A 16,917-nucleotide genomic window follows, 5' to 3' on the forward strand; every position below is an offset into this window, starting at 1 on the left:
GGAATTTACCACTTTAACAACATGCAGATGTTTCAGGTTGATTGCCTGGGTTCATAACATTTCATTTTACTATTTGTTAGGTAACACTTAACTCTTTGGTTGTTTGTGTACCGAATTCATGTCAGACCACAATTTACAGTTTTGTCACAATGTGACTTTGTTATAAACAAGAATATTTGCAAATCGCATGTAATTAGAATGAAAAAGTGCATCTTCAGATGTAGAAAACACACACACACAGACAGAGAGAGAGAGAGAGAGAGAGAGAGAGAGAGAGAGAGAGCTACTGTCTACTGCCAGTCGGGCCCTACTGCGGGCTGAGGGGCGTGCAGTAGCAGATTAAGGGCAGGGAAAGATGATGCGCTGCTAGGTGCAAAGTCAGGAAGCAGAGCTGGGTGAGGGGAACGGGAGACATAGAGTATAGAAAGGGAAAAGACTGGTAGATGCATTGGTGGAATGAAAGGCTGTGTTGTACTGGAGTGGGAGCAGGGAACGGGACATGGATTACAGAGACGGGCGAGGGCTGCGGAAAGGGGAGTTATGAGAATGAAGGATATCTTGCAAGGAGAGTTCTCACCAGCACAATTCAGAAATGCTGGTTTTGGTAGGAAGGATCCAGATGATGCAAGCTGTGAAGCAGTCACTGAAGTGAAGTACATCATGTTGGGTAACATGTTCAGTAACTAGATAGTCCACCCGCCTCTTGGCCACAGTTTGGCAGTGGCCATTCATGTGGACAGACAGTTTGTTAGTTGTCACATCCTCGTAGAAAGCAGCACTGTGTTTACTGCTTAGTTTGTAGATATGGCTGCTTTCACTGGTATCTCTGCCTTTTATGAGATAGGAGATTACTTTAACAAGACAGATCACTTTTTATTTTTTGAGTTGTAACCAAAAACACACATGTTATAAAACTAACAATAACTAGAACACTTCTTGGCTACCTTCATAGAACTGAACTATTAAGTCTGAAGTCCTGGTGTTGTTGTTGTCTTCCTTTCCCCCCTCCCCAAATCTTCAAAACATTACTTATGTGGCATCCATGATTCCTTCTAATCATCAACTTTACACTTTCTTTACAAAATCTGTATTTTTCTCTGATATTTCTTATTAACAAACCCACCGCAAACAGTTTCTCATGATATATACTACCCAGTGCCACAGCTGCCACTAAAATTGCAACTTTATATTATTAACTGGAGCTGTATATGAAATACATATCACTAAAAGTGATTTTGTTTTTTGTAAATAAATGGTGGAAGGTACTGCTATTTTGTTAGCGTATTAGGATAATGTAAAAACCACAAGAACATGTCACTTTCATTTTTAAAAAAATTCCTACACTGGCCTGTGTAAATTTACAATTTGACATACTTAGTGAAGTATCTGCCTTTATAACTGACTTAAACATATTGTGAGAATGCTAAGACTACAACTACAATAGTATAAAGTTTAGATGTAAGCTGTCACTGCTTTATGTAGCACAGTTCTTCATACTTAGTGCCATTTAACAGTGAGGCCTGATAAAGATCAAGCATGCACATTTTGGAACTCCTTTTGGTATAAATTCAGCAATTTCGGAACAAATTTTGAGGGCAACTACCCCAGGCAAGAGCATGGGGGTCGGGAGAGAAAGCCAACATTCTAAGCAATCTGTCTGATATCGATAGTCAATATATATAGTTTCACTTTTACAAATTGATTTAGCTGGTTGTTTATGTGCTGTAGTAGACAGACATCCACTTGCTTGAAAATGTTCGTACCTCTTATAAGTTATCATTTTATTGATAGAACATTCACCAAAAGCAGCATTCAACATGGTGCTGCATTTTACTACAGTGTTAGAACAAAAATAATTGCCAGCTGTTAAATTTATTTTTTTGACAAGTTGCAATTCTCTGAGTATTCCAACATGTGTATAACTTTATCGAAAGCCAACAACAGAGTAACAGAGTAATCATCTGGCTATCAATATGAAAATACATCAGAAACTAGAAAAATCACTCCCCCCCCCCCCCCCCCCCCCACACACACACACACAAATTAAAAAAAAAAAAAGTATTTTCACAGGTTGGCAACACTCACAACATAAACGAAAACAAACGAATAGACATAAACACTGTTACTGTGCAGAGTGAGAAACACATATAACTTTAGTTCAATTTACAAAAATGACACGCAAATAATGCAGTGCAAGAAATACTGCAGACTTGCAAAACTGAAAAGTGCATATTTGAATTGGAGAGATTAGAGCCCACAGAGAGGCATACCGACAATCTTTCTTTTCACAAACAATACGAGACTGCAATAAAAGGGAGAACCGATAGAGGTACTCAAAGTAAAAGTCTTTTGCCGTCAACTGCTGCTAGCAAGGAAGGAAGAAGCAGCGGTTTGGAGAATACCGAGAATGTATAAACATATGTATCCAATTTGCAAAATAACCACACAAGATGCATAATAAATAAAAGCAAAATGCCTCTGGTGTAATTCTCTTTAATGAAACTGCAGTAAGCTCAAGACGGAAAACCGAAAATAACTGATTATCACTGATTTTAACAGCTCATCTACATCCATACTCTGCAAGCCACCTGACTGTGTGTGGCGGAGGGTACTTTGAGTACCTCTATCAGTTCTCCCTTTTATTGCAGTCTCGTATTGTTTGTGGAAAGAAAGATTGTCAGTATGCCTCTGTTGTTGTTGTTGTTATGGTCTTCAGTCCTGAGACTGGTTTGATGCAGCTCTCCATGCTACTCTATCCTGTGCAAGCTTCTTCATCTCCCAGTACCTACTGCAACCTACATCCTTCTGAATCTGCTTCGTGTACTCATCTCTTGGTCTCCCCCTACGATTTTTACCCTCCACGCTGCCGTCCAATACTAAATTGGTGATCCCTTGATGCCTCAGAACATGTCCTACCAACCGATCCCTTCTTCTGGTCAAGTTGTGCCACAAACTTCTCTTCTCCCCAATCCTATTCAATACTTCCTCATTAGTTATGTGATCTACCCATCTAATCTTCAGCATTCTTCTGTAGCACCACATTTCGAAAGCTTCTATTCTCTTCTTGTCCAAACTATTTACCGTCCATGTTTCACTTCCATACATGGCTACACTCCATACAAATACTTTCAGAAATGACTTCCTGACACTTAAATCTATACTCAATGTTAACAAATTTCTCTTCTTCAAAAACGCTTTCCTTGCCATTGCCAGTCTACATTTTATATCCTCTCTACTTCGACCATCATCAGTTATTTTGCTCCTCAAATAGCAAAACTCCTTTACAACTTTAAGTGTCTCATTTCCTAATCTAATACCCTCAACATCACCCGACTTAATTCGACTACATTCCATTATCCTCGTTTTGCTTTTGTTGATGTTCATCTTATATCCTCCCTTCAAGACACCATTCATTCCGTTCAACTGCTCTTCCAAGTCCTTTGCTGTCTCTGACAGAATTACAATGTCATCGGCGAACCTCAAAGTTTTTATTTCTTCTCCATGGATTTTAATACCTACTCTGAATTTTTCATTTGTTTCCTTCTCTGCTTGCTCAATATACAGATTGAATAACACCGGGGAGAGGCTACAACCCTGTCTTACTCCCTTCTTAACCACTGCTTCCCTTTCATGTCCCTCGACTCTTATAACTGCTATCTGGTTTCTGTACAAATTGTAAATAGCCTTTCGCTTCCTGTATTTTACCCCTGCCACCTTCAGAATTTGAAAGAGAGTATTCCAGTCAACATTGTCAAAAGCTTTCTCTAAGTCTACAAATGCTAGAAACGTAGGTTTGCCTTTCCTTAATCTTTCTTCTAAGATAAGTCGTAAGGTCAGTATTGCCTCACGTGTTCCAGTATTTCTACGGAATCCAAACTGATCTTCCCCGAGGTCGGCTTCTACCAGTTTTTCCATTCGTCTGTAAAGAATTCGTGTTAGTATTTTGCAGCTGTGGCTTATTAAACTGATTGTTCGGTAATTTTCACATTTGTCAACACCTGCTTTCTTTGGGATTGGAATTATTATATTCTTCTTGAAGTCTGAGGGTATTTCGCCTGTTTCATACATCTTGCTCACCAGATGGTAGAGTTTTGTCAGGACTGGCTCTCCCAAGGCCGTCAGTAGTTCCAATGGAATGTTGTCTACTCTGGGGGCCTTGTTTCGACTCAGGTCTTTCAGTGCTCTGTCAGACTCTTCACGCAGTATCGTATCTCCCATTTCATCTTCATCTACATCCTCTTCCATTTCCATAATATTGTCCTCAAGTTCATCGCCCTTGTATAGACCCTCTATATACTCCTTCCACCTTTCTGCTTTCCCTTCTTTGCTTAGAACTGGGTTTCCATCTGAGCTCTTGATGTTCATACAAGTGGTTCTCTTCTCTCCAAAGGTCTCTTTAATTTTCCTGTAGGCAGAATCTGTCTTACCCCTGGTGAGATAAGCCTCTACATCCTTACATTTGTGCTCTAGCCATCCCTGCTTAGCCATTCTGCACTTCCTGTCAATCTCATTTTTGAGGCATTTGTATTCCTTTTTGCCTGCTTCATTTACTGCATTTTTATGTTTCCTCATTTCATCAATTAAATTCAATATTTCTTCTGTTACCCAAGGATTTCTATTAGCCCTCGTCTTTTTACCTACTTGATCCTCTGCTGCCTTCACTACTTCATCCCTCAGAGCTACCAATTCTTCTTCTACTGTACTTCTTACCCCCACTGCTGTCAACTGTTCCCTTATGCTCTCCCTGAAACTCTGCACAACCTCTGGTTTAGTCAGTTTATCAGGTCCCATCTCCTTAAATTCCCACCTTTTTGCAGTTTCTTCAATTTTAATCTGCAGTTCATAACAAATAGATGTCCACATCTGCCCCTGGAAATGTCTTACAATTTAAAACCTGGTTCCTAAATCTCTGTCTTACCATTATATAATCTATCTGACACCTTTTAGTATCTCTGGGATTCTTCCATGTATACAACCTTCTTTTATGATTCTTGAACCAAGTGTTAGCTATGATTAAGTTATGCTCTGTGCAAAATTCTAACAGACGGCTTCCTCTTTCATTTCTTACCCCCAATCCATATTCACCTACTATGTTTCCTTCTCTCCCTTTTCCTAGACTCGAATTCCAGTCACCCATGACTATTAAATTTTCGTCTCCTTTCACTATCTGAATAATTTCTTTTATCTCATCATCAAACATTTCATCAATTTCTTCATCATCTGCAGAGCTAGTTGGCATATAAACTTGTACTACTGTAGTAGGCGTGGGCTTCGTGTCTATCTTGGCCATAATAATGCGTTCACTATGCTGTTTGTAGTAGCTTACCCGCATTCCTATTTTTTTATTCATTATTAAACCTACTCCTGCATTACCCAATTTGATTTTGTATTTATAATCCTGTATTCACCTGACCAAAAGCCTTGTTCCTCCTGCCACCGAACTCCACTAATTCCCACTATATCTAACTGTAACCTATCCATTTCCCTTTTTAAATTTTCTAACCTACCTGCTCGATTAAGGGATCTGACATTCCATGCTCTAATCCAATGCAAACAAACGTATACTTTTTACAGTGTTCAGCAATCTATTTTTTGTGTGGTTGTCTCTTTTCATTATTTTGCAACTCTCTTTCATTGTTTTGTGACACACTTTCATCATTTTGTAACACACTTCTATTTTTGAATGGTTTTCTCTCACTACTTTCTGATTGTTTTTTCGTTCATTGGCCAATTTTTCTTGCTTTCCTTGCAATCTTGCCTGCTTAACAGCAATATAGCACATTTAACAACCATCTCTTGTTTCAGCTCTACCATATGTATTATGCAAATTCTTTCACCAGCCAATTTATCTGTCTACAGGAACTCAGCAATTTTGATTATTTCTTTAGTGAGCCTTCCCCCCCCCCTCCCCTCAACCTCCCTCCCTCTGTTCAGTGGTCTTTTTTCTGTACTCAGCGATTCTCTTTCTTTGTTTGGCAAGTTTTCTATTTGTGTGTTAATCTTTTTTAACAGTTCTATTATCTCTTTCCACTTTTTTTACAATCCTGTTCAGCAATCATTTTCCCTTGCTTATTAACAATTTATGTTATTTGGCTACTTCATTTGGTTTTCTCCCATTCTCTTGCATTTACTTCTGAGCAATCTTTAAATCATTGTTAACAACTATCTCTTATGTCCACCTCCTGCACATTACTGCAGCATCTGACTTACTCCTATATTCAATACATCCTATCATCTGAATGATGTCCCTCTTCTTTATCCTTCCCCAACCTATCCCTCTCCCCCCTCGCCATTGAAAGAATAGTTATGTCCAAAGCTAGGACAGTGTCATATAGTTTTTTTCTATGCGTGTTTATCTCAGTATAGTGTGTAAAATAAGGGAAAGGCAACCACTAATCTATAGTGTACTGATGTGTGGCGCATAGAAACACACAACAGAAAACAGTACTCACACTACATTGGAGCTTGTGCTCTTTCTACAGCAAAATTACACACATTCACACACGCTACCACACCCAGACACACACTCCCCAGCAAGCAATCAGTCTCACTGCAGGAGTGTGTCTTGGTTCCTGTGTGTGTAAATAATAAATAACATATATTGTGTGTGTGTGTGTGTGTGTGTGTGTGTGTGTGTGTGTTTTTGTGAATATGCTTACTTCTCCTAAAGATGAAGCAAGAGCTCAAAAGCTGATACTGATAGTTTCAAGTTGTGTGTTTTATGTGCTGCATATCAGTCTGCTATAAATGAGTGTTGTCTTTACCCTACTTTATATGTTATTAAATCCAGGAATTTCCACATCATAATTTTGTAGTTTTCATGACTAAATTTTCCTTTTGAGACAATTCATACTCCATTTGTTGCATATAACTGAATGAGCACTGTTTTTTAAAATAAAGGGATGGCTCTCTTGCAGATAACTTAATAATTGTGAACAAAATATATTTTACAATTTCCTATTTTGTCATCTCTCTAATGTGATTACAACAACATCTGAAGTGTTTAAAAAAGTACTGTGTTTCATGTATGCTAACTGGTACGCCATTCTCACACAGGAGTGCATGTAGCATTTGACTCTACAGAATTCTGCCAGCGATTCTCTCTAATATTACAAATCTTAAACACTTGAAGGGACCTTTTGGCTTCCCATTTTTTATTTACAGGATTTGGTATATCACTGTGTCCCAAAAGTGTGTGTGTCTCCTATACTATATAGCATGTAACAGGTAACAATGTGAACTATCTTTAAGCACTATTCAAATACTGATTTAGGATTATTCTGCCACATATATTGCCAAAAATCCAGGTTTCATCTGTATAGGACATTACTAAGAAAACTAATAAATGAAGTATTCCTTGGATAAATATTTTCACACGTCGTACTGAGTCAGAATCTTCAGAGAGAACCCCAACAGGGAATTAATGAGTGATGAACACAAAAATAAGGCTAATAACGTACATTTGATCAGAAGCTATAATAACTCTGGCCTCTTCCTAACATGACAGAAAACAATAGATATATTACATACCAGTATCAACTGTCAACACAACTATCAACATATGAGGCTTAAATATTGCTCACCTCATCAGGTTCCATTGGAATGATAGTGCACAGAGCAAATATGAAGGGATGAACATACTTCATGTACAGGTAATATGTGGCAACTGCATCTGATACTGAATAGTTGGACAAGACTTGCGGTTGTTCTGAAGCAAGTCGGCACATATCCTCCGGATCCAACTCTACAGGATCATAACGCAGTTTTGCCTTGGCCACTGCTTTCAAATTCTGGGAGCCCACAGGGAGATACGAATCACGTTTCACCCAACTGGAAGAAAATCATGTTTACTATTCAGTCCAAATTGCCTTCCTTCATTTTCTAAACATGTGCATACAACTTAATATTTGATATCATCCTATTACTTATAAATCAGTAATATTTTGAAAATGTGGCATTAACACAATCATTACTTAGTCTACAGCCCTGTTTTAAGTAAATTTGATTATTGGCACCCATATTAAAATTTCATATTCACAACATCCACATAAGCAGAAAAAAACATTGCACATTAAGCTCACATTCATTAAATATAAAAAGCAACATCCCGACTGACTGATTGACTGACTCACTCACTCACTCACTGGCTCATCACTGCCCAGCCTAAACTACTAAGGACAGAAACTTGAAATTTGCAGAGGCTGCTGACATTATACTGTAGGTGTCATTTAAGAAGGGACTTTCACAATTCCACTTCCAAAGGGGTGAAATATGGGATGAAATTTTTTTGAAAAATGTCACTATTACCGAAATTTTGAAGCTAGGCAATAAAAATTGGTACTTGGTTTCTTGGTCAGAAATAAAAAAAAACACACATTTCAGCATTTTTTGAAATTCAATGCCTATGGTGGCGAAATAGGGAATGAAAGGTTTTTTTTGAAGATAAGACATTATTAAAGAACTATGAAAGTATTTTTAAAGCTACATCCATGAAATTTGGTATTTGACTTCTCGGTTACAAATAAAACAAAAAAATTTTGTTTCAGTGTTTTCGAAATCCACCACCTAAGATGGTGAAATAGGGGATGAAATGTTTTAAAATAGAGGATAAAATGTTTTATGAAATTCTTTCATTATGAAAACACCTTTAAAATTAAATCTATGAAAATTTGAATTTGGTTTCTTGGTTAGAGATAGATAAATACGTGTTTCACTGTTTTTGGAAATTCAGCCACTATGTGGGTGAAATAGAGGATGAACACTTTTAAGCAAATATTTCGCTATATTAAAACAATTAAAACTAGACCTATGAAAACTGACATTTCACTTCTCAGTTTGATAAAAGGAACTATGTGTTAGAGGATTAAGGTTTGTATGAAAATATCACCACACAAACACAAAAATCTACGACTCCAGCTACCAGAATCGCATTTTCGTAAGAAGTACATTCAGAAAAGACCCGCTTCTACGGCTCTCAATTAACTTGAAAAGTTTAGAAGGTTATGCAATTTGTGAACAACATAAAAAAGATGAAATGTCCGGCTAATACTTATTGGCAGGAGATAAAAATTCCTTGTACAGGCCAACAGAAACACTTAAAATAGAAAATACTAATCCAAGCTTTTGGAATTTGTATGTTCCTTCTTCAGGGGTCATAGAGGAACTGGTTGGGGTATGCAGGAAAGTGAAGGCAAGTCACTCAGACATTAGGTTGGGAGGGATCTAATTCAGCTATTATGAAAATGAGGGGAGACCCACAACAGGAGGGACCCTCTCAACCTACAAACTCAGTAATCTATTACCCTTTTGACCAATCACTCTTTCCTCTCAACAGAGGAAACATACTGAGTGTATCCCTTAAGTGTCACATGATTTTCTGATGTTTTGGCATATATCTGCAATTTCATTTTTCCAGTGTCAAGGTAAAGTCAACCAAAACAAATGCTCATCACAGCTAAATGGTTCTCTTTCTCTGCAAAATGTTTTTAAAGTAAAATTTTATGCACTCATTAGATAGAAAATCTCTTATCAGTAAAGTGTAAAATTCCATTTAACATCTATAAACAAGGACAAAGAATCACAAGCAATAACCAGTATTTTAGCAGCAACTGAGTAGTGCTGCTATATGTGGGTACCAGACAGGATAGCAATGTAGTGGGCGGCACACAAGACTGGACAAGTCAGGAACAGAGTATGTGGTGAAATAATGTTGCATGAAATGTGGGCTGAGCAGTATTTGCTGGGTTGATTTCATATATGCAATGAAAAACTGAAATTACAAAAATTTGCCAAAACACTAAAGAAAACGTGCTTAACTACTCTTAAGACAGACACCCAGTATAAGATTTGAATAGTATGATTACTTCTTGATATTTTAATGTTTCTACTAACAGTATTACGATTTTCATTTCCAAAAGTACTGGCCAGCCACTCTGCCTCTTTGTAATTTTAACAATTTTCTCACATAAATTTTGTGTTTGAGACGAACACGGGTCAGAAACTGATGTTATAATTTTTTATTATTTCTACATGAATATTTATGTTTGTGATGCATGTGTCAAATTATGTATGGTAACATAACTACTTGTTTCTGCACCGTACCATATTCATCACTGTATACGAAAGTGCTGATAATCAAATTTCACTGGAGAACACCTGGTACACCATTTCTGTAACTGACTCTTTTAAATAAAAATCTGCCTAAGCTTAGTCCAAATAATGAGCAATCTCTGCACATGTGTGATATTTGCTACATGTTAACAGCTGTCAGATTCAATTTAGCTACTTTGTAAATAAAGACTGTAATTTTCTGCAACTTTTATTTCAGTCTATACACTTAACTCTAAGAGTAACAAATACATACAAAATAATAAAAGTTTATTCTTAATATGTGTTAACAAGTTTAATAAGAAACATTTTAATAAGAACAGTTTAATAAGAAATCATAATGTTACAAAAACTATCATACCACAGACAGTCCATATGCATCGCAGGTCGGCAAGCATATACACCATCTCTATTACACGAAAATCCAATTTGCTGTTTCATATCTAGTTCATGAACTGCAGCTCTTGCTTCAACAAATGGCCAGTCAAAAAAGTCACCGTTGTAGGTAACAAAAATGTGTGGCTTGATATCAAGGATGTGGTCAAAAAATCTCTGCAACAACCCAGCTTCATCTGGTTCATTAAAAATTGTAAAGAGTCCCTCAAATTCTGGTTTAGGTGTATACTCAAAGTCTTCTATGTCTGCAGAGATTATTTCACGGTTAGTAATGAGATATCCCTGAAATATTAAAAAAAATAAAAAAAATAAATAAAATAAAATAAAAATTCAATTATATCGCCAAATTCAGGCCTTTATCAGTTTAGAAATCTTAGCAAGAAACAAACAAAAATACGTTAGAAAATAATGCCTACCAATACTATGGAAATTAAACAATGAGTACTATTTTCTTGATGATAATATCCAAGAAACAAAATATGTTATCGGTACCATGGTGACTGTAAAACAATGAAAAAATTTTGAAAATACTCTAGTGAAAAATGCAGTATTTAGTTTTCAGCTCTTGAGTTAAGATGTTTTAGAGCTATGGATCCACAGGAAAAATGAGAAAAGTGCAGAAAACTAGCACCTTTAAAAAGAAGAGAAGAATATTAAATAAAAGATAAGATTCACGCCCCTTGAAAAAGTATTTGTGACTATTACTTGACCATTTCAACCCTCCACCTTTTCCATCCATCCAATGATTTTGGTTTGCAGAGGATAAGTGGTTCCATAAACGTAGGATTTCAGTATGTCAGCTTTCATGTTTCACATTATTTTATGAAGTATAATTCCTTCAATCTATCTCAAAATGACAGTATTTTCAATGAGGCTCTTACATGAACTCTTCCGAGTCAATTTAGTCAGGTAGAAAAACCAGAGACTGTGTTTTTGAGTAGTTTATCAGTATTGTCCATTTAAAATGTAAAAGCAGATTATCCACGTTTTGAAGGTGGCTGGAGTGTTAGTCACATCAAAGAGTATATTTTGCACCCACAGAACCTGTTATGTCCTTTGAAAGCAGTCTTTTCCTCTCACTCTTTATGTCAGTAGCCAGATTGTAAAAAAATAGATGAGAAATAATTCGCTCCTTTCAGAGTCAAAGATGTCATCGATTTGTGGCAGTGGGTAGATATTCTTTTGAATGATACTGTTCAACTATTGGTAACTGATGGAAAAACACGATGTACTACCTGTCTTCTTCACAAGGACCAAAGACACTCTGAAGGATGAATATCATCATCAGACAGCACCTTTTTATGAATTATCTATCATTCAGCAGGAGATACCATTTACAAATATCTAGTGATGGAGTCATGATCTCTGCTGTTGACAAAATGCTCCACATTGGGTCATCCAGCCAGTTTGTCTCTGGAGTAAGACTTGAACACTCTCAAAAATTGATGAAGAACAGACAATCTTTTCCTCAGTCAGGTGGCAACCTTCTGGTGGCTGGACAGTAGATTCCTTCAGTGGGTAGTCAATGAAGATAGTGAAGCGCAGGCACTGAATGGACCTTCCAGGACCGGTTCAATGTCCCTAAGCACATAACCTTAAGGAAGAGTTACCGCTGTTCATGGCAACTGGTGACTCAGAGCTCTCTTTGTCCTCTTGTGATGGTTGTGATCATCATTGACATACAAATCTCTTTGGTGAAGCAGAGTACTTAACCGAGCATCCAGACAGTTGACTATAACTCAGCTTGTAGATGGTAGTATAAATGTGTCTTCAGTGATAGACAATCAGTCAGAGCAATCATTGTATGACCTTGAGATCTTTAACTTCATCAATCTGAAGCTCCAATATTCCACAGTCTATGATTATTTGTGATGCCTGCAGGAAGTCCCATCCAAAGATAACATTATGCCTACATTCTGGTAATACAAACTCAAAAGGCTGTATTCTGTCACTGATAGTTGTTCACACAGCACAGGTCCCTGTCAGCTGGATGTATTTTTCCATTTACAACCGTCAGCAGACAGATCTTGAATCTAAAAACATTGTTTCATTCTGATGGTGGTGATAAGTATGCAGCATCACAGAAAATGATACCTAGGAAGTGATTAGTGCATGGATAGGTCAGTCATTAATGATATTAATGATATCTTCTGATGACTTGGAACTGTCATCCCTGGGTGATTTTTAACAGTGATAGCCTCACCTCCATACTGATAACCTTGTTTAATTTTCCTGATTTTGATGGCTGGGAGAGAGGATTTCCCTCTGAATGGTGACAAACAATGACTGTGGCAGTTTGGGAAGTGGCCTCAATCAAGATAAGCAAGAGGTTTCAGTCCACAGATGAGCGATAATGATTTGTAGTTTCCTGGTATCCATAGAAAAGCTCTGTTGTTAGATACCTTTTGCCATAATAGCTGCTAAAAACTCTTCTTCTTTACAGCAGCATATGAAGTGATAAGGACATCGACAATGGAAATGTATTGAATTGCATGGTGACTGAACTGGCAAAGGAGCTGTTGAATCTGTGCCAGTGAGAACCTTGGATGTTGTCTTGACAGTTGTGACCCAAGAGATCATAATTATAAAATGAGAAATAATTGCAGGAGGTGAGAATCTAACTTGTGACCTGTGTGTCGCCAGCCAGTGTCTACAACTGATACACCATGGAGGACAAAGCACTTCATGCAGTAACATGTTTGGGAACATGCAGCAGAGCAGTTTTGATGGTTTTTAGGCTTCAAAAACAAAGATTTTGAACTCTGTCTAGCTAAGAGATTGCTAAGACTTAAAAGAAGTAAATGAGTAGTCACTGGATGTGGAGCTTTCAATATTGATTTCATTTTGAGTAGTACTTACAGCACCTAGAGTTAATGTCAATCTTTCATGTGGTGCCTACAATAAGACTACCAACAAGAATGGAAAGATGTGGCAAAATAGTGCCTGGCAATTCATTTCAAAATTAACAATCTTACCCCTACCAACCAGATTTGGCTAACACAGGAAATCTACAGTGTCACAGTTATAGATGTTGATTCAGCCATACTATTCAGAGAGAATTTACTGGATGACCAATGGGAAGAAGGTAATGAGGTGCACAATGTTGATGAGAAATTTAATTTTTTCCTACAAAGATACTTAAAACACTAAGAATCAAGTTTTTCTTTACACTCGAACAGAGCCAAAAAGAGTGGAAAGTGAAGAAAATGATGGCTAACAGCTGCCACGAAGCACAAACTTTATTTATCGTAAACTTGGAAAAATTCTTCACCATGTTATCAAAACAGCAAAAAATGTCAGCAATGCACAAAATTCAAGGAACAGAAAAAATATGGTTTGAAATATTATTGTCATGAAACAAATAAACTTGTAAAGCAAATTATATTTAATTCACCAATGACAGTAGCTGTGAGATAATTAACAATAAATTCAACTCATTAGCAATTAAACTCAACAAATTCCTCGTAACAGTAGCTGAAAACACAGAAAATAAAAAATGGACTAATGAAAACAGATCCGTTATTTACTCAGACAGGCACTACAGACTCCACCAGAAAACGTCAGGTTTGCCAAATCAACAGCCAAAGAGACTGGGAAAACAAGGTCATTGGAAAGTAACAACGGTTTTGGAGAGGAAAGTATTTCAACCAAAGTATTTTCTATGATCTTGTCAAGACCTTCAGTTGTGCATTGCATAGAATTGTACTATGGAAACTAAATAGTTCTGGTGTAAAAGGCTTTCTTTTCCATGGATGGAGTCATACTTTAATAACAGAAAACAGATTGTCACATTAACAAATGGTACAACAAGAAGAGGCCTGAATTCTGATAAGGGAAACATTAAATATGGCATCTCATAATGTTTAGTGCTTTGCCCACTCCTGTTTTTGACTTGTTCACAGGGACACTGCAGGGCTCTTTAATAATTGTGATCTTGCTGAAGACAAGAGTATACTGATGAAGGTCCCAAATCCTGTATACCATACACAGTCAGGGTAATCATGCAAGAGGCTTACAACTAGTTCACAGTAAATCGTTACTTTTACAAAGATTAATGTTATGCTATTCTTAACAAATAAAAATAAATTCCAGAAGTAGGGATCAATGGGAATACACTAGCTGAAATACCATGTGTGAAGTTCAAATAATGGAAAGTCCAGGATGGAGTAACAACAATATGGAAAGAATAGATTGCTATTCACCATAAAGAAGAGACACCGAGTCACAGAGAGGCATTACGAAAAATATTACTAAAATATTAATGCTTTCGGAGAAAGTCCTTCTTCTGATGAGGAAAATGAAGACACATTCACACAAGCACAACTAACACACACACACACACACACACACACACACACACACAACACTGTGTCACAAATTTGTCAAAAAGCTTTAATATTTTAGTAGCCTTTTTCATTGTGCCTGTCTGCAACTCAATGCTTCCTCTCTGTAGTGAGTAGAATCTATCCTTTCCATCTTACATGTGTGAAGTTTTGCAGGTAATAAACAGTGGTAGCACCAGCATGAGGAAAAATTAAAGAAAAAGCTCAGTTCTGACTACTTTGCACTTATAAATCTCTCTAATTGTGTCGACCTGCAGAAGGGATGACAAACATACTCTTATTCCACACAGTAATGTTCTGGGGACATGCTGCTACCTTTGATAAAGTATTTATTCTACAGAAGTTTGCAGTATAAACATTAAGTAAAGTTGATAAGCAAACATCTTGTAGCAGCATCTTCAGGGACATTGGGATTCTCATGCTTAGATGCCCGACACATTTAGTCCCTAAGTGGATTTTTGATTAATAATAAAAGTGAACTGAGGAAGAACTGTGAAAATATTAGGAGTAAAAACAATTTACATATAGACTCTCTGTCTATGTACAGTATACTTCAGAAGGGAATTTTCTATTCTGGCATATTAATTTAATACAAATGGCCAGTAGGAAATAGGACATTCCCAGGTAATTTATCTTGTATTCTTATATTTATGTTTGTGTTTATTCCTTTTGAAGTTATTAATTTTAACTAACACTATTAGGATTAATTAAATGCTCTCTAAATTAAAAAGTTGTTTATTATATTTCATTTACAGAATCACAACAGTTTGGAATTTCATGTAGGCATGTTCCTACTTTGTTAAAACTGTGTGAATCCTTGGTAGCTGGGGGTTGGGTGGAATGATGTACGGACACCTTGGCAAAGAATTCCACACTTTATTGCTATTATTATACACTGAATGGGCACAAAACAAGTTACTGCGATACCCACTACACAGGAGACAAATAGTAACTAATGAACAAAGATCATATTTTTGGTTACAGATGAAACATGTTCATAGCTGCTGCAGCCAATATGTTGGACAGAGTCAATCCTGAAGATCAATGCCACCAAAGAGCATACCCCCCTCCCCCTTACCAGTGCAGTGCACCGCTTAGGTGGGGGGGGGGGGGGGAGGGGCGGGGGTGGCTGCTGTTGACTCCTGCATGTAGTCCCAAGGAAATGATTGGGGGGGGGGGGGGGGGAGTGGATGAAGGAATCTGCCACAGAAGGAGTGGGGAGAGTCACCATTTGCGATGTGTGTGATGTGTGGACATCTCTCCAGTCCTGGTGTTGAAGCTGTCATGTAGCTCTGAAGATCCACATAGAAAGTATTGAAAAAAGTGTTGGGTATGGGAGAGGTTGACATAAGAGGGGTGGAAAGATCTTCGTCCTGCTCTTCTGTTAGGATACAAGCAGGTTTGAGATGGTGGACAGATACTGTTGTGGGTTTGTCTTTCAGTAGTATAGAAAATGTTTGTTCCCCCATTGGAGTACTTTGTATGGGCCCATGTATGATTGCTACAGTCGGTTGTAGACTGCATCATCACCTAGCATTACACGAGAGCAATCGCTTAGCCTCTTGTGGAGAAAGATAGGTCATAGCCATTGCGTGTGAGGCAAGAATGGGAGTGTTGTTAATGTAGTGTTGGATGTTCTGTCCAAGCAAAGGTAGTTCTGCATGCGTTAATGGTGGGGAAGATAAGGGAAACCATTTGCCATATAGTGCCTCTGCAAGCAACAACTTCAGGGCATCTTTGCATGCTGCACAGGTGCCTAGCAGAACTCAGGGTAGAGTGGTTGGCCATTGTGTATTGTGGCACATTAAAGCGGCCTTCAATGTCCAATGCCATCTTCCCACTAACCTGTTGCTCTGTGGGTGGTAGGCCATTGTGTGAAATCATTGCAAGCTGCACAGTTTGCACAGCTCAGCAAAGAGGAGGGATTCCAATTGCTGCTCCTCGCTGGTTGTTATAAACAGGAGGCAACTGAAATGGAAAATACAGTTGTTAATGAAAGTCCTTGCCTCTGTTTCAGTTGTTACGTCATCTAAATGGATTGCTTCTACCCTATGGGTCATGCGGTCAATGG

The 16,917-nt window shown here is 37.6% G+C and overlaps 1 protein-coding gene across 1 annotated transcript in view; it reads right to left on the bottom strand.

Moving 5' to 3' along the window:
* LOC126187863 (DNA polymerase epsilon catalytic subunit 1) overlaps positions 1-16,917 on the bottom strand; it is a 332,843-nt gene that overhangs the window by 275,454 nt on the left and 40,472 nt on the right. Inside the window, exons 6-7 of the mRNA XM_049929181.1 lie at positions 10,469-10,785; positions 7,584-7,830 (exon numbers count right to left, since the gene is read on the bottom strand). Coding sequence (XP_049785138.1) covers positions 7,584-7,830; positions 10,469-10,785 — 564 coding nt within the window. The remainder of the gene's footprint in view (positions 1-7,583; positions 7,831-10,468; positions 10,786-16,917) is intronic.

Source organism: Schistocerca cancellata, chromosome 5, assembly GCF_023864275.1.
Source record: "Schistocerca cancellata isolate TAMUIC-IGC-003103 chromosome 5, iqSchCanc2.1, whole genome shotgun sequence".
Classification (NCBI taxonomy): domain Eukaryota; kingdom Metazoa; phylum Arthropoda; class Insecta; order Orthoptera; family Acrididae; genus Schistocerca; species Schistocerca cancellata.